General features: G+C 41.5%; 1 protein-coding gene across 4 annotated transcripts in view; it reads left to right on the top strand.

Moving 5' to 3' along the window:
* mast4 (microtubule associated serine/threonine kinase family member 4) overlaps positions 1-21,249 on the top strand; it is a 126,633-nt gene that overhangs the window by 73,598 nt on the left and 31,786 nt on the right. For 3 of the 4 annotated variants that reach the window (XM_079256724.1, XM_079256723.1, XM_079256722.1), the window contains 3 exons: positions 15,186-15,274; positions 18,038-18,107; positions 18,767-18,845. In XM_079256724.1, the coding sequence (XP_079112850.1) occupies positions 15,186-15,274; positions 18,038-18,107; positions 18,767-18,845 (238 nt within the window). Of the gene's footprint in view, positions 1-6,270; positions 6,385-15,185; positions 15,275-18,037; positions 18,108-18,766; positions 18,846-21,249 lie in introns of those variants that run through there. The other variant, XM_079256725.1, reaches the window with a different exon arrangement.

Genomic DNA, 21,249 nt, shown 5'->3' with positions numbered 1-21,249 from the left:
AGACTGCATGTCTGCTTGGCGTCTTGTTTAATCCACCTTAGAATATAGTTTATTTGTCTCTTTTAGTTTAGTTTTTGTAAAAAACACAACAAAGATGGTCCTGAACAAATATAGTAGATGTTGAATTGACTATATATTTGTAGATTGATCTCTAGCCAGCTCTTTTAGGGCCAAGACCAGATGCTTTCCTCCCTATCTGATTTTTTAAAACTATTCTTTTCAGTGCTGATATGATTTAAATAGCGATTCCTAAGTATTGGTGATTTTTAGTTTGTTTTTTGAACAAGCCATATGAAAAGGTTGCATGATGACCAAGTTTACGGATCATATTGCAGATTTCCCAAATAAAAGAAAACATCCATGTGTCTGTTTTATGATTTCATCTGCAGCAATATATGTGAAGCAGCTGTTTGAACTTCTACTCATGTTCAAAAGCTTGAACTGCATATAAAAGTGCTGGTTTGAGTGTGTTGGCTTGCTGCTGTGCTACGTTTGGCTATTAGCTCTGCATTTACCTCAGGATGGCGTCCTGCATGGTGGGCAGGAACGTAGGTCGTGTTACTGCAGTACGCGACATGTGCAGTAGAGTTTACAAACAGCTTTCGACACGTCCAGCTTTTTGCTTCTGGCATCTAAACATATAAACATTTAAAATTGGGGAAAAATTTATTTTTCTTTTCTAAAAAAAAAAATACATTTAAATATTGTAAAACAAAAAATCCATAATTCTAAGTGAATCGTTTTTTATTTATTTACTTAATTTTTTATTTATTTATCAGGAAAGTGTCTTAAAATCAAGATTCCTACTGTATACATGTGAAGATTTTCCATTTTGCTGTCATTCATAAACATGAATTGTCAGACTGGAGGCTGATAAAATGATCAAATGGATTTAAAATTTACTAATATTTTAACCAACTAAAGAGAAGCACATGACAATAACCATTAGTCATGTGAATATGTTGGTTTCCGCCTTATATTAAAAGATAAATATGCTTGTTTTCTAGATTCACTGGTGTGATTTGTTGTATAATGATAACGCATAGAAGCATATTCAGGTAGCTTTAGTCAGAATGCAGTGAATACCATACATAAATAATTACATAAACTGTGTCAGAATATTAATTAGTCTGCTGCGTTCAGCCTCTTGCTATATAACACCACATCTGTCAACAGTGGTGGCAGATTTTATCATCTGTCATGTCCTGGAGCGCTGACTTTGTCCTGGAACTGACACTTTTCATTTTAGTGGCAACAAAAAAAGTTTTTGTTGGTGGCAGCAAGGGGCGGGGACCCTGGCGGTCCAATCCCCGGCTGCAGAAGCTGGCTCTAGGGACGTGGAACGTCACCTCTCTGGTGGGGAAGGAGCCTGAGCTTGTGCGCGAGGTTGAGCGGTTCCGACTAGATATAGTTGGACTCACCTCGACGCATGGCTTGGGCTCTGGAACCAGTACCCTCGAGAGGGGCTGAACCTTCTTCCACTCTGGAGTTGCTCATGGTGAGAGGCGCCGAGCAGGTGTGGGCATTCTCATCAGCCCCCAGCTTTGTGCCTGCACGTTGGGGTTTACCCCGGTGGATGAAAGGGTAGTTTCCCTCCGCCTCCGGGTGGGGGGACGGGTCCTGACTGTTGTCTGTGCTTATGCACCGAACAGCAGTTCAGAGTACCCACCCTTTCTGGGGTCCTTGGAGGGAGTGCTGGAGGGTGCTCCTTCTGGGGACTCCATTGTTCTGCTGGGGGACTTCAATGCTCACGTGGGCAATGACAGTGAGACTTGGAGGGGAGTGATTGGGAGGCATGGTTCCCCCCCTCTGAACCCAAATGGTGTTTTGTTATTGGACTTCTGTGCTAGTCATGGATTGTCTATAACGAACACCATGTTCCAGCATAAGAGTGTCCATATGTACACCTGGCATCAGGATTCCCTGGGCCGCAGTTCGATGATCGACTTTGTAGTCGTATCGTCGGACCTGCGGCCACATGCCTTGGACACTCGGGTGAAGAGGGGGGCGGAGCTGTCAACTGATCACCACCTGGTGGTGAGTTGGCTCAGATGGTGGGGGAGGAAGCCGGTCAGAGCTGGCAGGCCCAAACGTGTTGTGAGGGTCTGCTGGGAACGTCTGGCTGAGTCCCCTGTCAGAGCGAGCTTCAACTCCCACCTTCAGCAGAGCTTCGAACATGTCCCGAGTGAGGCGGGGGACATTGAGTCCGAATGGGCTGTGTTCCGTGCCTCTATTGCTGAGGCGGCCGGCCGGAGCTGTGCCTGTTGTGGCGGTAATCCCAGGACTCGTTGGTGGACACCAGCAGTGAGGGATGCTGTCAAGCTGAAGAAGGAGTCCTATCGGGCCTTCTTGGCCTGTGGGACTCTGGAGGCAGCTGATGGGTACCGACGGGCTAAGCGGCATGCGGCTTTGGCTGTTGCCGAGGCAAAAACTCGGGCATGGGAGGAGTTTGGCGAGGCCATGGAGAAAGACTTCCGGACGGCTTCGAGGAGATTCTGGTCCACCATCCGGCGGCTCAGGAGGGGGAAGCAGTGCTCGATCAATACTGTGTACAGTGGAGGTGGGGAGCTGCTGACCTCAACTCGGGACGTTGTGGGTCGGTGGAGGGAATACTTCGAAGACCTCCTCAATCCTACCAACACGTCTTCCCATGAGGGAGCAGAGCTGGTGGACTCGGGTTGACTCTCCTATCTCTGGGGCTGAAGTCGCTGAGGTGGTCAAAAAGCTCCTTGGCGGCAAGGCCCCGGGGGTGGATGAGATCCGCCCGGAGTTCCTTAAGGCTCTGGATGCTATGGGGCTGTCCTGGCTGACACGCCTCTGCAGCATCGCGTGGACATCGGGGGCAGTACCGCTGGATTGGCAGACTGGGGTGGTGGTCCCCCTTTTTAAGAAGGGGGACCGGAGGGTGTGTTCCAATTACAGGGGAATCACACTCCTCAGCCTCCCTGGTAAGGTCTATTCAGGGGTCCTGGAGAGGAGGGTCTGCCGGATTGTCGAATCCCGGATTGAGGAGGAGCAGTGTGGTTTTCGTCCTGGCTGCGGAACAGTGGACCAGCTCTATACCCTCTTTGGGGTCCTGGAGGGGGGCATGGGAGTTTGCCCAACCAGTCTACATGTGCTTTGTGGACCTGGAGAAGGCATTCGACCGTGTCCCCCGGGGGCTCCTGTGGGGGGTACTCCGGGAGTATGGGGTACCGGACCCCCTTGTACGAGCTGTCCGGTTCCTGTACGACAGGTGTCAGAGCTTGGTCCGCATTGCCGGTAATAAGTCGGATTCGTTTCCGGTGAGGGTTGGACTCCGCCAAGGCTGCCCTTTATCATCGATTCTGTTCATAACTTATATGGACAGAATTTCTAGGCGCAGCCGAGGGGTTGAGGGGATCCGACTTGGTGGCCTCAGGATTGGGTCCCTGCTTTTTGCAGATGACGTGGTCCTGTTGGCTTCATCTGGTCGTGATCTCCAGCTCTCGCTTGAGCGATTCGTGGCCGAGTGTGAAGCGGCTGGGATGGGAATCAGCACCTCAAAATCTGAGACCATGGTCCTCAGCCGGAATAGGGTGGATTGCCCTCTCCGGGTCGGGAGTCAGGTCCTGCCTCAAGGGGAGGAGTTTAAATATCTCTGAGTCTTGTTCACGAGTGAGGGAAGGATGGAGCGCGAGATCGACAGACGGATCGGTGCGGCGTCTGCAGTAATGCGGGCTCTGCGCCGGTCTGTCGTGGTGAAGGAGCTGAGCCAGAAGGTGAAGCTCTCGATTTACCAGTCGATCTACGTTCCTACCCTCACCTATGGTCATGAGCTGTGGGTCGTGACCGAAAGAACGAGATCTCGTATACAGGCGGCTGAAATGAGTTTCCTCCGCAGGGTGGCCGGGCTCTCCCTTAGAGATAGGGTGAGGAGCTCAGTCATCCGGGAGGGGCTCAGAGTAGAGCCGCTGCTCCTCCGCATCGAGAGGAACCAGTTGAGGTGGCTCGGGCATCTGGTCAGGATGCCTCCTGGACACCTCCCTGGTGAGGTGTTCCAGGCACGTCCCTCTGGGAGGAGACCCCGGGGAAGTCCCAGGACACGCTGGAGGGATTACATCTCTCGGCTGGCCTGGGAACGCCTCGGGATCCCCCCCGCAGAGTTGGCAAATGTGGCTGGGGAGAGGGAAGTCTGGGCTTCCCTGCTTAGGCTGCTGCCCCCGCGACCCGACCCCGGATAAGCGGCAGAAGATGGATGGATGGATGGAAAAAAAGTTTTGTTGGGTCATGCAAGCGCTAAAAAATCCTTAAGTTGGCAGTGATTTAACAGGCTAAATAAAATCTGTTTCCTCTGAGAGGTTGTAATAAAAGTTTGAATGAAGGAGTTTGAGCTCTTTCAGAGGCAGTAGGATTCAGTCTTTTTTTTTTTTTTTTTTTTTTTTTAATAAATGATTTATCTGGCATTGTGTGAAAAGAGATAGGACAAAGTACTCAACTGTATAGTTTTTTGTTGTTGTTTTTACTGGTTTTATTGGTTTATTAGTTTTTCCACAGATCACTTTTAAGTAACAGAGTACAAACAAATGTAGTTTTTGGCTTCTTCCTTCATGCAATGGATCTGTCTAAGTCAGGACCAGGAAAGCCTCCTGTAATAAGAGATGACAGACTCCTAACAGCTGCTGGGACGTCATGGAAACGGTCCACCATCACTTTCATCCTGTTGATAGCAGCTACTTGCCTTATCTAGGAAATGCGTACTTTGCTGTCTGTCCTTTAGCTGCTTCTGTGTTTGACCAACACTTCCACCTCTTTCTAACGGACTCTCCATCCAGAAACACAGAGAGACAAAACAATCATGTGATGTATTAGCATGCATCTGTATCATGTGTTGCACGCGGATATAAGATTTCACACAATGTGCAGCGTTTTGATTTGCTCCATTTAATGTGATATGGGTTGTTAGTGGTGGTTTATTATCTGTTAAAACTCCAGTGAGAAATGTTCATTTCATTCAGTGAATGGTTTTTATATTCAGTTTTTATTTGCTCACATCGCAGCGAGATCTGTTTCTTTATGACTTGACGGCAAGTCCAGATAAAGGTCTTAGAGCTGGCTTGTAAAGGATCTGAACTATCTTCTTCTACTAATCATACCATTACAGTAGACTAAATCCCTGCATGCTGTACACACTGAGGTGCACTTATCTGCACTCTGGAGCTGTGAAATGTCTGTCTGCAGGACAGAACTTTGCACTTTCCTATAAAAACTAATCTATAAATATGTGCATGTGCGTATTAGTCCTGCATGTATTTGCTAAAAGGTTATTGTTTCCTTGGAAGATTGTTTTGCTTTTAACACTGACAGCCACTTCAGAGAATTCCCCTGCATAGTTTGCACCCTGCAGGCTGCTAAGATCAGCTGACCTCAAGCACTCACACACTTGAAAGTCAAATTCATCACTGAGCTGACAAAAAGAACAGTACAAGAAGAGTTCAGTTCCTTTCGTAAAAGTCTGTCTGCTTTGAATGTTTTATCAAATTAAGAAGGTTGGACAGTAATGAAAGAGATGTTCACTTTCTCTCTTGAATCATTTGTGTTTAGTCACTTATCTGCTTGTAAAAGTCAGAGAATGAGTCATGGATCAAAGGTGATTTAGTTCAGGTGAGCCGCTCATCAGATGAATGGGGTAGGACTGCTTTTGCAGGAAGCAGCAGGAGGTAGAACTGGTGCAGCAGAAGAAGAATCAACACAAATAAAGCCCAACTTTTTCATTTCAAATACGTCCTGATAAATAAAATGACCCACCGGATTCTGGGAGGGGTGCCAGATTGTGAAAGCAGCAAGTGCACAGCAGCATCTGCTGATGATGCAGTACCCCTCGGTTTCACAAACCCCCCCCCTTCACAGGACAGGAAGTGGTAGATGCCTGTTACATGATATGAAGCATGTTGGGCGAAGGGAGCAGGGTGAGTGTTTGGGATAGAGAGCACAGTCGCAGTGAGATGGGAAAAGTCAGCTGGTATTAGGTGTCGTGTCCCTGCTGCAGTGGAGGCTGTCAGCACCTGACCTGGATCACACTCTGTGTGCCTTTCAAGATTCTTCCCGGATTACTTTCTTTTTGTTTGGGGACAGAGGAGGACAGCGTGTCCTCCATGCCAGAGTGTTTATGCCGCAGCTGGCTGCAGATGTGCCTGTGCAGAGGAAGTTTGGACCGAAAGAGGACGCTTGTCAGGACTGCTCTGGGGGTTACCACCTCCTGAACCCTGACAGACGTCGCTTCTCATCAGGTCCCCAAAAGCCCCCACTACATCTCCCTCTCTGGCATGACGTGGACACAATGTCAGATTCTAGCCCGTGGACAGCACTGTCCAACTTTAACGTCCCACATTTCTTCAGCGGAGCTCGTCTGCGCCGATCCAAAAGGTACCGTTTAAAAGCAAAAAAATGCTGCCATACTTTCTGCTTTTAAAATGTTTCCTTGTCGGTCAGTTTTCAGTCTGCATGGGATAAAAACAATCAGCTTCCCGCTGAAGCAGCGAGTCACAACAGCAATGTTTTCATGTGTGTACAGTCGGTTATCTGAGCCGCTTCACGAGGTCAACATGAACGAGGAGATGGGCGTTCCCTTCTCTTCTATTGTGTATTATTTGCTCTGTGAGTCAAATGGTAATTGAATGTTTGTTGTTGAGGCCGTCTCAGGTTCCTGACAAAGGATGTATAGTTTCCATTTGCCATCCCGCTTGAATAACACTGGGAAAGTGGGAATGCTGGTTGTTGTTTTCATATTTCCGCCACTGCTTGTTGTTCTTACAGTTTGTCAAAACAACGTTTCTTGGCAGATGAGGGAAACCGCTGCCTCTTACAAAAGAGTTGGGAATTCACTGAATAATGTGCAAGTTTTGACTTTGGAAGCATTTCTAATGTTGAAGAATAAAAGACTTCATCGTTTTATGGGATTTAGGGTATGTGGACTTTGCTTTACAGCTAAACCACTTGATCCCAGTTTGTTGTATATAATGGGCCACAGCATTGGTGAAAGTCTATAAAATGATATTTATTTTTAATCCTCTTCCTGACCTACTTCTTTTTACATTGCAGAACAGCTTTATATGAACAACTGATGGTTTTGGGGTGGAAATCTCTGGCAGATTTAGACATTTTATGGCGATAACTTGTCATGAATATTATTAAAATTAGTGATGTATTGAACTAATTTCACAGGAAAATCGGAATATATGATGTGATTTAATTTATACAGAGACTCGGAACAGTTTTATAAAAGATGACTATGTTGTTTTTTTCCCCAAACTATCATCACCGGCGACCTGTCCGGGGTGTACCCTGCTTCCCGTCTGCTAATTGCTGGGATAGGTTCCAGCTTCCCGCGACCCTGAATTGGATTAAGCGGTATAGAAAATAGATGGCTGGGCCATCATGATATATTAGTGTGATAAAGCAGGTGATAGATCTGCATCCTAGGAGCCAAAATAGGAACAGAACAAAGATTTGTCACAGCCGAATCTCTGAAAGTCTTTGCAATTCTCTCAACTGTCTAATAAAAATGAGAGAACCTCCAGGAAACAGTTGTCTTTGTTGGCTGCAAAACTGAGCCGCCGTGCTTTTATACCCAAGCAGCAACTTTCTAGAAAAAAAACAAACTATTATTAGATAAGTGTGTGTCATATGTCTGACTTTGAATTTGGGTTTGTCAGCTCCCCGCAGCAATTTGTGCCATCGCGCTTTGTCAGCTCACCTGACAGCTGTGACGACAGACCTCAACTCACAGAAGTAAAAAGGATTAATCATGCCTTCTTGTTGACATGGGTCAGGATCAGACATCTTGATTCAAAGCGGTACAAACCAAATACTTGCATCTATTTGTGCTTCTTCCTGCAGGCTAAATATGTATCCAACCTGAAATAGTTTTTGACAGATTCAGAGTACTTTGTGTTAATGTTTGTTCATTTAAAAATAAAAATGCAGTGATGTCTGGTTGTGAAGTATCAGTAGCTGTCATTAGAAAGTATTTTTAGCTGCTGGAAAAAGATTTACACCAGTGTTTGTGTGCCGTAGAACAATGGTTTGATGTTGAGGGTTTTGCATGTAAGTGAGATTGTTAAAGCTCGTATGGATCCATGCCAGCAATCTAACGCGTCTGCACTACGGCATAAATGCTGGCCTACTTTCTCCCTATCATCTTCGCCCAGGCTTTCTTTATCCCCCCCCCCCTCCACCCCCTTTAAAGCCTCCGTATAAACTAATCCGGGCAAACATCAGAAGTAGACCCTCTGCCATTGCTGAGGTGGCATTTTTGTGCATGTCGGAACAGAACAGATGAAAATCAGACTATGTTCTGGTGTCAACATTGTCAAGGAAGATCTGGAAGAACTTCCACTGTTTGTCGCTGTTCGAACAGCAGTGGAAAACTTAATTTGTGGTAAAAAGGTGAATGTAAAGATGGAAGACACCGAGGGTAGACACCGTTTGTCCACCGATGGCAGCGTGTTTGCATCTGAGAGGAACAGCGGATATAACAGAGGAGAAATAAACACTGAATTTTATTCTCAAAACCAAAACACAGTCATCAATCTTACTCTGAATTAAACACGCCGTGTCCATGTCGCTGACCAGTTTAATGTGACTGTATCGTCTGTTATGCTAGTTAATGCTAACAGACTGAGAGAAAGGGCTGTGGTGTTGCTGAGAGTTAATGCCGATGTTTCACGTCCACAGTGTCCTAACCTAATTACAACAAAACTCTGACTAATTTCTGACAAAACACATATCTTGACTTGATATAAAGAGATTTGCATGTTATGTTCCAGTGTGGATTATTAGTTATAAATATCTGTTTGTCAGATGAATCGTAGCTTTTATAAATGCACTGATGTTTACTTTGACAAACAGAATCACGTTCATGATCTATCAATAACCGTACACCTCCGTCTAAATCCACATATTCATGCTGCTGTTCATGTCAGCAGGTACGAGGTGTTCAGGCCTCGCCACCTCGGTAATGGCAACGCCGCAAGACGGCACAACAGAAAAACATCAGCTGGGTTTGTCTGTCCCCCTTCCATGGAAGTGTTTCCTCCAAAGATCCGCTCAGCATCACATGTGAGGAAGACTACCTGCGTCTAATAACAGCTTCTTTGTCAAGCGACCCACAAGCAGTTGATTTAATGTCTCCATGAGTGGCATTCGGCTACAAGCTTCATGATGGGGGGGGTGAAGCAACAAGAGGTTTGATTGGAAAGGGATGTGGCTTTAGTCCACAGCATGAGCTTATAAATAGATGTTAAATCTGAGCCTGTTTGACTGAGCACCTGTGTTGCAGATATTATTCACTCCCTCTATCATGATAAACGATTCATGGTCTGTTTCCACTCTCCTGATTGCTGGGGTTAACCCTGTTAAACACTGCATTACACTGGTATGCCTGGGATTTTACTCAAAGCAAGTTTTTCCTCTGATTTATTAAGTCAGATTTAGGTTCTGGAGAGACAGCTGGTCGCAGTAGAGCTGTACTGACCTGCAGGCAGTTTTTTACTTAATGTAGGTGTGATTATTGAAAATCAAAATGCTCTTAGTTACCGAGAATTTCTTGGTGAAATTGCACTTGACTTTGGCTTATCCTTCCGTACAGTTGTGCAAACTTTTGGTACAAAACACTTTTGCTTCAAGATGAAATGGAGTTGAAAGGTGTAACTGTTAAATTTCAACATAAGGCAACAAGAAAACTCGAGTCTTTGTGATTGCTACCCTGCAGGTCATGTCGTCTTTCAGTTCCACAACCTCAGCTAGTGTTAGAGGTTCACAGTAGCCACTGATTAGTCATCTTGCTACCTAAATCTAATGCTAATTACTAGCCTATAATTTAGGCTTCAGTGTCAATTCGGCTTTATTTGTCAAGTCACACTTCACAACGTTATCTCAGGACACTTTGCAGACACGTCAATTCAAGCCAACTCTAGCTAAGAGAACCCAACAGATTGCATCGAATCTTGACTTTGATCCAATCTCCCATCCTGAGCTGCATGAGGCGACAGTGGAAAGGAAAAATCTCCTTCAACAGGAAGGCAAAACCTCCAGCAGAACCTGTTTGAGGGAGGGCAGCCATTTGCCTCCACTGGTTGAGGTGGTTGAGAGGACGGGAAAGACGAATTGACATGTGCTGCAGCTTTTATCCAGGAAGACCTGCAGAAAAGGAGAAATATGTAAACAATGTCAAGCTGTCATATATTTATACATGGAGGAAAAGAAGCAGAGAAATGAAAGTGCTCAGTGCATCATGGGACGTCCCCATGGCTGCATGACTAATGGATGGCCTGACGACCCCGAACTATAAGATCTGTGAAAAAGGATCCTAAAGGTAGAGTCGGTCTCTGCCTCCTGAACCCACAGTGGGAGTTGGTTCCATAGGAAAGGAGCCTGATAGCCGACGGCTCTTCCTCCCATTGTACCCTCAGAGACTCTGGGAAGCACAAGTAAACCTGCAGTCTGAGAGCAAAGAGCTCTATTTGGAACATATGGAACTATGAGATCTTTGATGTACAATGGAGCTTGGTCATGGAGACCTTTGTATGTGAGGAGAATTTTAAACTCTATCCTGGATTTAACAGGGAGCCAATGAATAGAGGCTACAGCTGGAGAAATATGATCGTTTGGTGCCAAAGGTTATGTTTACACACACAACAATATTCCCATATTCAGTTACTTTTTAATAATAAGCTTTTTTTTTTTTTTTAATATAAGAGTGATTTCATATTTGTAAAAAGCAATGATTGGATTTATACGAATGGAGTACTTTGAACTTTTTTTTTTCCAGACATGTTGTGATGGCTTAAGCCCCACATTGTTTCCTTACCTGGAGGATGAACGGCGTGGCAAAGGGCTGAGGAGTCCTAAATCTCAACGCCAGCTGATTTAAGACTACCATGTGCTGCTGGGTCACGGTGGTGGTTTTTTAGCTTAGTTAGGTCTTTGAGCTTTGTTTGGTTATTGTTATGCATTTTGTTTTCTCCTCTGTGTAATTTGGTTTGCCTGAAGTGTTATAAAAGTTACCCTTATGTGTCTTGGGGGTGGGGGTCAGTTTTCTTTTTAAGTGACACTGGCTGTCGTTATTTTTAGTTAACCCCATTTAAAGATTAGTTAGTTTACTAATTTCTTTGAACTTTAAAATTAATTTTGTAACAATAAAAACCCAGGTTTTTTTAAGTGACGTCTGTGTCCTCATGGCTTTACCGTTTGGTCCCTGACACATGTACAGATGTTAACACTGAATTTAACATGTTAATTCCAGTAGAACATCTGCTCTTCTCCAGAGTTTCCAGATCCATGAGCAACTTTGTGCTGTTTTATTTCCATGATTTTATTTGGTTTTATTAAAACACATTTGCTTGTTTTTGGGCTTGTCGTAGATCTGATTGCTCGCTTCACTCACATGATCACACAGTAACAGCTCCGTTAGATGTCACCACGGAGCTGAGCGATGCAGCGAGGCAGAAATCCTGGAAAGCTGATGCTCAGTGTTTTGAGGGATGTAGAGTTGGGAGTTCACATCAAACTCCACGTCCTGATTAAAATAAAAGAAAATCCTTTGTCTCTCTGCAGTGTGTAGATGTAATCCTATAATGTAATTTATAATCCTAACATGATCAGTTTCTTACTTGTTCGGGAGGATGAACGCTGAACCATGTGAATATCTGTAAAATCCAGTTGAATAATGTGACTGTTTTTCCATCAAAGCCTCCACTGAGTCTAGGTTTGACAGCACAGTGAGCAAACCTCATCAGACAACATGCTGGTGTGAGAAGCTGTGCACTGCTTCACTTTCACCGATGTGACATTGAGGTTCTGAGGGCTCCGCACTTCTAACGGAGACAGGAAGACCGCCAGCTCATGCTTTTCAGCATCATTGCAGTAGTTTGTGTGCGTTTGATCACTGCTGCAGCGCACAGACAAGCGAGCTGCACTCGTGACTGACAAATACTCTTTATTCTGCTTCTTGTTGAATAACGTCTTGAAATGGTTCAGATCTCAGAGGAGGTTATGTAACAGCATGTCATTGATTCAAGTCCATGACCTTGAAATGAATCCATCCTCTTCAGGCATGATGTGCTTCCATTGATGGCCTCTAATCAAAAATTATAAAGCAGGACAGTAAGTACTGAGGCTGCTTTTGCACTGAAATAATTCATTCTTTCTCTCAAGGTTAAAAACTTGCCTTTATTTAATGATTCACACATTGCTGTTCACAGTCGCCCCTCATGAGTCACAGTCCTATGATAACATGGCCAGTAACTCTAAAAACATGAAACAACCTGCTTTTTTTTTTTTCCCCTGGTGTGACTAAACCAAAATGTTATGTCACTTGTTTTTGTGGCACAGTTTGTGCCAGATTTACTCGAGGACTGTATTAGTTAGTGTGTTATCATAAAGACTTGTTTTGGCCATGTAGCAGACTGGTTGGTACCTCATTTTTTTATAATTATTATTATTATTATACAGAAACATGTTTGGCTTTTCACACGGTGGCTTTCCTTTTCTTTGTGGTTAAGTCAGTTTTAAGAGAAAGCCAGGATACAAGTCTGCAGTCTCATTAATGATCATATAAGTCTGATAGATTAGTTAGATTTCCTCAGTAAACATTCCAGATAAACCATCTTAACAAACTGAGATTAAGATTTTTAAGTCGTTACCAAGTTTTACATAAAGTTAAAACTTCCAGGTTTGCTTCACCTGAGGTGCCTTGCTGAGATGATGGGAATGAAAACCTGACGTTAATGTTGGATCCCAGTTTACCAGTGCAGGGAAGTTTGGTTCTATACAGAATAGTGACAATTTATTGCGAAGAAATGGTTTAAAGCAAAGAAAGAAAATAAAAAGAGAAAATGTTACGTTTATTAGCGGTTGAGCAGACATCACCTGATGGTTGTTAAGGTCAGAGAAGACGATAGGATAGTCCGCCAGACTTCATATGACTGAGGATGCGGTTCAGCGGGGGGAGATGCCGTGTTATTCCTGATAGTTTTACATTCAGAGTTTGCACTTTTCAATTTAATGGATCCTTTTAAATAACTTTTAGCGCTCCTCGTCTAAGGCAGCACCACATCAGGAGTTACTGATAGAGAACGTTTTCTTTGTTGTGCGTCTTTTCTTCTCCAACATCTGACCGCCATTCAGCGCCACCCATCGCCCAACACATGTACATGTTTTGGTTGTGTTTACCTGAAATGTCCTGCATTGGACCCACAATCCTTTGTTTTGTAGTTTACTTCCTGTGTGTGGTTCAATTGAAGTTAAATCTGGGGTAGGAAACGTTGGGGAGCTGGCAAGATGTGAAAGTGGCGCCCTGTCTTGGCTCCTCCCCCTCTGGCTTTGCTTTTTGCGCGATCCAAGGCTTTTTTTTTTTTTTTTTTTTTTTTTTTTTTTTTAATATAAGAAATGAACAACTCCATTCCGGTCCAAACGTTTGGCGTTTTTACAGATTTACAGTAAACTGGGGGGTCTAACTATATTTCTTATTATTCATGATTACAAAATGTACAGACTATCAGGACGAGGAATCGCTTCAGCCAGAGTAAAAAATAAAAAAATGTCTGAGCAAGATTACCTATCCCAGCTTTAACTGAGACCAACATTTGTAAGTGGATAAAGTCCATTTATTTGAGCTGAATCAAAATTATTTGTGCACTCATATTTCCCCAAATGAAGCGGACTTCTCAAGCAAAAACACTAGAATACAAATTAAAATAGCTGGTGTGGAAGCGCCCTTAGGGGGCGTCTCAATCCGCATCACATCCCTCTCGTCCCCAAACGTACCAAGCCTAAATGGCCTATCCTGGTGTGAACACACCCTTAATAATACCTGTAACTCTAACCTGGAAGTCATGTGCTTCTCCATCTGGATGCTTAAGTGAACCAAAACTGACATAATTGCTGAGCTTCACGCACAGTTCTTCTCTTTGGCTTTGACCTGAAAGTAACCATAAAAACCAGTAACAAGAATAAGTAGCCAGAGAGGAAAGTGTGCATTTTAAAGTTGTGAAGATAAATGAATGGAAAGGCTATAAAGCTGTTCTATTCGCTGCTTGCCATGGTACCAGTTTGACACCAGTTAGTTTGTGACCAAACAAATTAACCATAAGACTTTAAAATTGTTGAACTGTGAGGGGAAATATTATATTGGAGTTGGGCATATAACACTATTATCAATAAATTGACTTCTTTGTTGTGCTTTTATCCTGGAACAAGGACAGAAGTCCTGTGCAATGACCTAGTTGAGCTGTAAATGTAGCTTAACTTAACTGTGCATGTAAACAAATTGATTGTTTCATGGGGGATATCATTAACTAGAGAGAAGCAACTAGAAAAGCAAAGCCTTTAATTTAAAAAAAAAAAAAAAAAAAAAAAAAAAAAAAAATTCTTTTGTATAAAGAGACCCATACAGGTTTTTTATATAAACACATCTTCACATATTGCTTTTTATTATAGTTGCTGATAATCCAGGAGATGATGGGCCCAGTCTCGCTCTGGTTCTTTCTATACCAGTCTGTTCTGGGTTTATGATTGTTCGACTTTCATGGATTTACTGGAGTGCCACAGAGAATAATTCATCTTTTAAAGAAAATAGAGGAGCTATGCAGCGACAGAGATGGATAACGTATAAAGAGAAATCAGCATTTTTGTTTCTTTTCTGTGTAATTTGGGTACATTTTTGGGAGCACTACCTACATGTTCAGCTGTGGTGTTCATTGCCCACAAGACTGAGCCTGATAGGATTTACTTTGTTGTAGATGTGACTGATCAGGCTTTTTTCCAGCTATTTCTAATACAACACCAAGTGTTATTATTAAAGTAAAGCTATAACCAACCAGTCAAACCAAGCACATATGTCCTCACATGTTAATTGCAAGTTATTTTCAGATTTTCTACCTTATCAAGCTGTTTTCTCGTAACTAATTAAATTAAAGGTTTCAAATTCTAGATTTAATGATGGATAAGCAAGAAAAATAAATTTATTAATCCCCATTTATTCATTTTCTCAACATTTTTATTCTTTTTTTGTGTGTAGCTTCCATCTTTTAACTCCTTTCAAAAAGTTTATTTTCTTCATTCATTTTACCCCACTGTGTTACGAGTTACTTTATGTGCTGTTCACTCCGCAGTTTGTTCTGTTTGTTTGTTTTTCCCGAGCTAATATGTACCTCTGTGTTTTTCAGCTGTAGAACGAGCAACAGAAAAAGCCTGATAGGAAGCGGTCAGTCGTCTGGTTTACCACGACCTCATTCTCCTCTCTCATCTCTTGCAGGTAAGTTCATGTTCATGCCATCTGAAAAGCGTGAGCAGGGCTTCGTTCCCCCCAGAGTTAGACACGTCCCCACAGGGTGTGCAGAGAAGGAGCCATTAATTCACCATGTTCTCCAGCAGGAGTGCAGCCTATTGTGTAATGTAAGAAAAACAACAGTACAGCTCGGCCTCTGCAAAACTGGATGTCAGTATTAAAATGTCAGCTCTTATCTGGGACCCTCATGCTGCTGTTATATTTACTGATGGAGTAAAATACAGTTAGTCTACATTGAATATTGTCAACTTGCTCGATTATAAGATCCTCTGGTACTTAAAGCAATAAATGACAAGTAATAATCACCTTATTCATTAATTTGTTAGGTCAGCTCTAGGGCTGACACATTTAATACAATGGCAAAATAAAAGTCAGTGATTGTTTTGGGTGAGGAAGTGTCGGCCTGTGGAGAGGAAATGCACAGGAGTAGAGGGAGGGGAGGCCTCATTTACCACAGGGCGTTTTATTTCCTGGCATTGCTTGGTGAAAGCAGATCTGCAGCTTTGCAGTGTTTAGTCTGCGTTTCGACTTGATTTTAAGATGGATTCAGACTCTGGCAGCCTCAGTTTGAACGAATGTGGTCAACTCTGGGATGATGTAACACTGTGGCTCAGACGTAATATTTGTAACAAAGGTAAGAAAAATGTCTTCTCAGTGCAGCCAAATAAGCAGGCGATGGAAAATAATTTCTGACATTCCTGTTGCAGATTGTAGCTTTTCTCATGATCAACGCAAGAGCTGTGACGATACGCTTTCCTCCCGATTGGATTCCGATTTTTTTTGGATGCTGATTTGATTTAAATTGCGATTCTCATAAATACTCGATATTGCTGATTTTTGTAGACTAAAAACAAAAGAAAAGAAATGTATAAAACTTGTTTTGCTCGTCATTTTTCTTGATTTGTCAGGTAAAAACAACTCAGTAAGCAAATCATCATTCTGCTGCTATAATGCCTAAGAAGACAAGTAAAGAGATCAATTAAAAACAATAAAAATGACAATTTTATTATGGATTATTTGTATTTATTTGAAGAAAAAAAAAATCAATCTTTAAAATTGTGTCGCAAAAAATCCGACATTCAATTTTTCAATTACATTTTCCCATCCCTCTTCATGAAAGATGTTATATCCTGTCGGTTCTTTCAGAAAATGCTCAGTAGAAAGTGTCACTCCAGGTCCGGTGGAACTGTGCTCTTTAAGCATTTACAATTTCAGATAAGCAGCATTCATTGCTAACAAGCTTCAGTGGCTTTGTTGTGTTTTGTCTGCAGTTTTCACCAACACATGAGTTGGTGACTTTGCAGCTTGTGGTCAGTTTGTTAATTAGTCTCCACAAATGTGAGCTTTATAACACTGGACCATTTGGTTTATTTTACGTTAGCATTATGGAAACACAAATCCCAATGATTTTCAGTAAGATGGTACAGGTATTGGTTAAAAAAGATCATTTCTATTTTCTGCTGTTTGTCTGTCAAAGACTGCTGCTGCAGATCCTGCTGATGACTTTATTTAATATCACAAAGAAATGCTTTAGCTGTGGCGGAAGATGACACATCACCTCTGCTTGCAAAAATATACATGTTTGCAAAGTGACGCAGATGTTGATTTATCTCAAGAGATATATAGCGAAATGATTCATTTTAAATAATAAATCGACAAATAATCAATAACAAGCAAAGATGTATCAACAAATTCAAGATAAAAAGTTACAATTAGTGACAGCACTAAATACTAGAGAAACAGCTTTCAGGACTATTACATATTATGAATCTAGGAATCAGTTTTGCTGGTAGATAACATAATAAAACATACAGTCTTTAGTTCTGTCTTTAAATAATTAAAATTTATTTTAACCCAATTATTATATTTTACCATAGATGCTGTTAAAATGTTAAGTGGTATTTGATCAAATTCTAACACAGGGTTCAGAAAAGAATTTGTCAAATATTTATAGTAAACACTGTTATCATCGCAGCGTGACTTTTATTTTCTATGCACATTAAATATCTGTTATGCTTTATATGTTTAAATGTTTGGTTGATTATAAATCTGAATGATTAATTAGAAACAAGTTTGTTTTAAAAAAAATGAAAAAAATTAAATTAATAAAACCTTTCTTTACTCCAAAGAAAGAAAAGCTCCACTCCTGTGGCATCATAATGATGCTAATCCAGCATCATTTTTGCATCCTGTCTCTGCTCTGAGCTCTTTTCAGTCAGTAAAAGTCAGTACAATGTTGACTTCTGTCATATTTCTTGCTCTTTTCTCTTTTTTTTCCACTCTCCCTCTGATAATTCCTTCTTTACTGAATCAGTCATGTGAACATTCAAAACAAACAGTGTGTTGATATCCAGTTGCTGGTGTGTGACATGGCACCATAAAGCTAAATGCTGATGTAAAGTGATGCACTGGGGAAAAAAGTGCAGGTTTTCAGCCTCAGGACTTCTAGAATGAACATAGTAATTGCAATCTGTGCTCAGTCAGTGGTATAGAGTTCGAACATTTGGAAGTTTGGTAGTGCAGCTTTAAAGACCTGCAAGGGGCCAGTGATCTATGGCTGATATTGTACATCTTTGTTATGATCTAATATGTGACAAAGCAGTAACCAGATGTTTGCCTTTTTTCACCTTGTTTTGGCTGCAAGTGAAATCCAATTTTATTGATCCAGAGCTTCCTATTTTTGTCCTGTTTAATGTATTGTATCCCTTTTCTGTACATATTTTCACACAGGAACAAGCCCACAAGACAGCCCTAGAAATTTCTCTCCCAGTGCCTCTGCTCATTTCTCCTTTGCACGAAGGTAAATTAACTGGATATTAAAATATGATATATCAGAAAAATTATGCCAATCTGCAACCAAGGCATTACAATTTTCTCTGCCAGCATGTGTAAATATTCAGCTTTGTTTAAATTATTTCAAAAACAGCATTGATGACACAATTCATTTGAAACCATTTTTAAACGTGTAATTAAATGTAATTTTGTACTTTTGTTATAATCCACAGTCATTGCCACAGAGCAGACAGGTAACTTCAAGTTAGGCTTCATTTATCCTTGGTCATCCCCCCACATCTGTCTGGAAGTGTCCCGTATAGTTCACCCCCTACCCACACCCTCCCCTTCAGTAGTGTGTATTTAATCCTCCATTTTTATTATACATGTCTTAGTCATTTAGCTTCACCTCCACATTTATCCACTTTCTTGTTTTTCTGTGTGAAGTGATTTATAGGATTCATTATGAGCTAAACTACATCATGTGTTCATCTAAAACCATGTGATCATTTAGGTTTAGAACTGTTTCCATGTGTTTTCAGTGCAAACATGGGAATGTCTTCATGTAGACGAGCATTAGATCCTGGATTTATTCCAGTCAAGCTTCTTCTCACTGTGGAAGTTTAAAGCGCTGCCTGTTTGAGTTGTTGAGTCATTGATCCGTTTGTTGCTGTTGCTGTTTGACAGGACCGATGGTCGCCGCTGGTCTTTGGCCTCCCTTCCCTCCTCTGGATATGGAACCAACACGCCCAGCTCCACTGTCTCTGTAAGCATCTCTCACACACACACACACACACACACACACACACACACACACACACACACACACACACACACACCAACTGGCAAGACATTAAATGCTTCAAATTTATTGGTTTCAGAAAAATCTCCAAAATATCCAGAATTTTCTGTTATTTAGACACAAAAAAGAAATAATGAAAATGTTCTTGTTTTTTTGCTTGATAAAATATGCGCATTTTATAGTAATAATAATAGTAAAATAGAATCATTTAAAACAATAATTATAGTTAACTAACCAGTTAATGAGATCCTTTCCAATCTTCTGAGGCATGTTGAAGCCATCAAGACTAATATGAGTAGAGATTAAACAACAAGTAGCTGCTGGTGTTCTAGACTCCGCGTCATACATTATAACCATGTAATGCACGGATGCGAGTTGTTTAATCCGTTTATACCATGGTCCCAAGCAATAAATATCTTAGAACTAGATTTCATTTCTTTTTACAACACTTGCTGAACTATTTCATGTCCTTTCATGCCAAACATCCGCTGTCAAGCTACAGCACGTTTCTCTCATTCACCTGTAAAAACCAGCTGATCTGAATCAGTTGATTAAGGCGTTGCCATGGTGACACCCTGTAACAGAGTGATTTAACTCGCCGAACTACGTGTGCGTACATACGAAAATAATGCACGCCAGTTGTCATTAAAATTCTCACTGACCATGGTAAAAGTTTAAGTAATACTAAAATGAATCACTCTGAATATTAAATATATTTCTTTATTATCAAAAATAAAATAAAATATTATAAAAAATAATGTAAAAATATTTTTAAATAATTGCATGTGTTTGCATTTACATGTTGCGTATGATGCTACCGTTCTAACACGTTTTAAGAACTCTGTGAAGCCATAGTTCTGTGGTGGCCAACCTCGGTCCTCGAGAGCAAAAGTCCTGAAATTTTTTGGGAGTTTCCCTGCTGCAACACACCTGACTCATATAAGTGGCTAATTAGCAGACAAGCTCTGCACGAGTCTGATAAGTAAATCTGATGTGTGTCAGGTGTGTTGCAGCAGGGAAACAGTTGAAGGGATTTGGCTCTCAAGGACCAAAGTTTTCCACACCTGCTATCAGCCTTTTTGACTGAAGATTTAAAGATCTGAAACACTAATAATTAGTCCCTTTTTTGTTTTATCTGCTGTTTTTATGCGTAGTCGTAAACTCTGAAAACAATGTGTTGTAGAGTAAACGTTACCTTATAAGGAGCAAGACAAACAAACACATTCCCATTTTTCTTTGTTCCAGTTTACTTCCTTCATCAACATCTGACTATTACCATTTATAGGAAATGGTCTGAGCTTGCAAAGACAATGTACACACAAACACACATTTAACAGGAATTAGTGTGTCAACAGAACTGAAAATGACCTGTACTCATTCATGTTGGGTGGTCATTGGTCAGTGTGTGTATTTCCTGTCATTCATATCATTGTATTTTCCCTGGAATTTATTTGTCATTCACTGCATATGGAAATTTGCTTGGTTTGTACAACAGTCTCATGTGTCAACATGACTCCGCAGCACACATGTTTTGTTGTTTAAGCTTATTAGATGTGTTTTCCTTTCATCAGGGGTGTTCAAAGTCTGTCCCTGAGGGCTGATGTCCTGCGGGTTTTCCATGTGTCCCTTCTCCGACACAGCTGACTCACATTAATCAGTTCCAACAGCCATAAAGTTCTGCATGATGACTGATTTATATGAGTCAGTTGTGTTGGAGCAGGGATACATGGAAAACTTGCAGGATTGTGGCCCTTGAGGAACTGAGCTTCACACACCTGCCTTACATGGTAACTTGGGGTCTGATGCTTTCATTGCCATTTTCTCCATGTTCATAGGCAGCCACTGCTTAGCTTAGCTTAGCAAAAAATGGCCTCAGTCCATCAGAAAGAGGCTCTGCCACGTTTACATCAGTGAGGGAAAAATAAGTTAACATTTGTATAATCCAACTGAAATTGTTATTTTTTAGGTTTATTGGGGCTTTTTGTTGCTTTTAAGCAGTTTGAACTGAAATAAACCAGACTGGTTTTTGTCTGCAGTGAGTAAAAAAGCAAAGACTTCAAAATTATGTTTGGATTTTAGTCTTTTTTTTTTTTTGGAGCAGCAAACTAGATATTATTTTTACGTCTGAACAGTGATAAATGTGTAGAAGTAGTTTTCTTAAACAATAGCTGGAAAAACTTTGTCAACATCATTATTACTACTTCTGTTACTCCTTCTACTTCATAATGAACCAGTAGAGACCGTTTAAGATTTACTTGGAGTATTTTTTTTTCTTCACTGCAATACTCATAAATTACAATTAAATTATTTTGTGTTAAAGTTTGGTCTTTAACCAGTGAAAATAGTCCTATTATTGACTCAGTCTGGT

Source organism: Telmatherina bonti, assembly GCF_933228915.1.
Source record: "Telmatherina bonti genome assembly, chromosome: 17".
Classification (NCBI taxonomy): domain Eukaryota; kingdom Metazoa; phylum Chordata; class Actinopteri; order Atheriniformes; family Telmatherinidae; genus Telmatherina; species Telmatherina bonti.
This window is presented reverse-complemented; position numbering and strand designations above follow the sequence as displayed.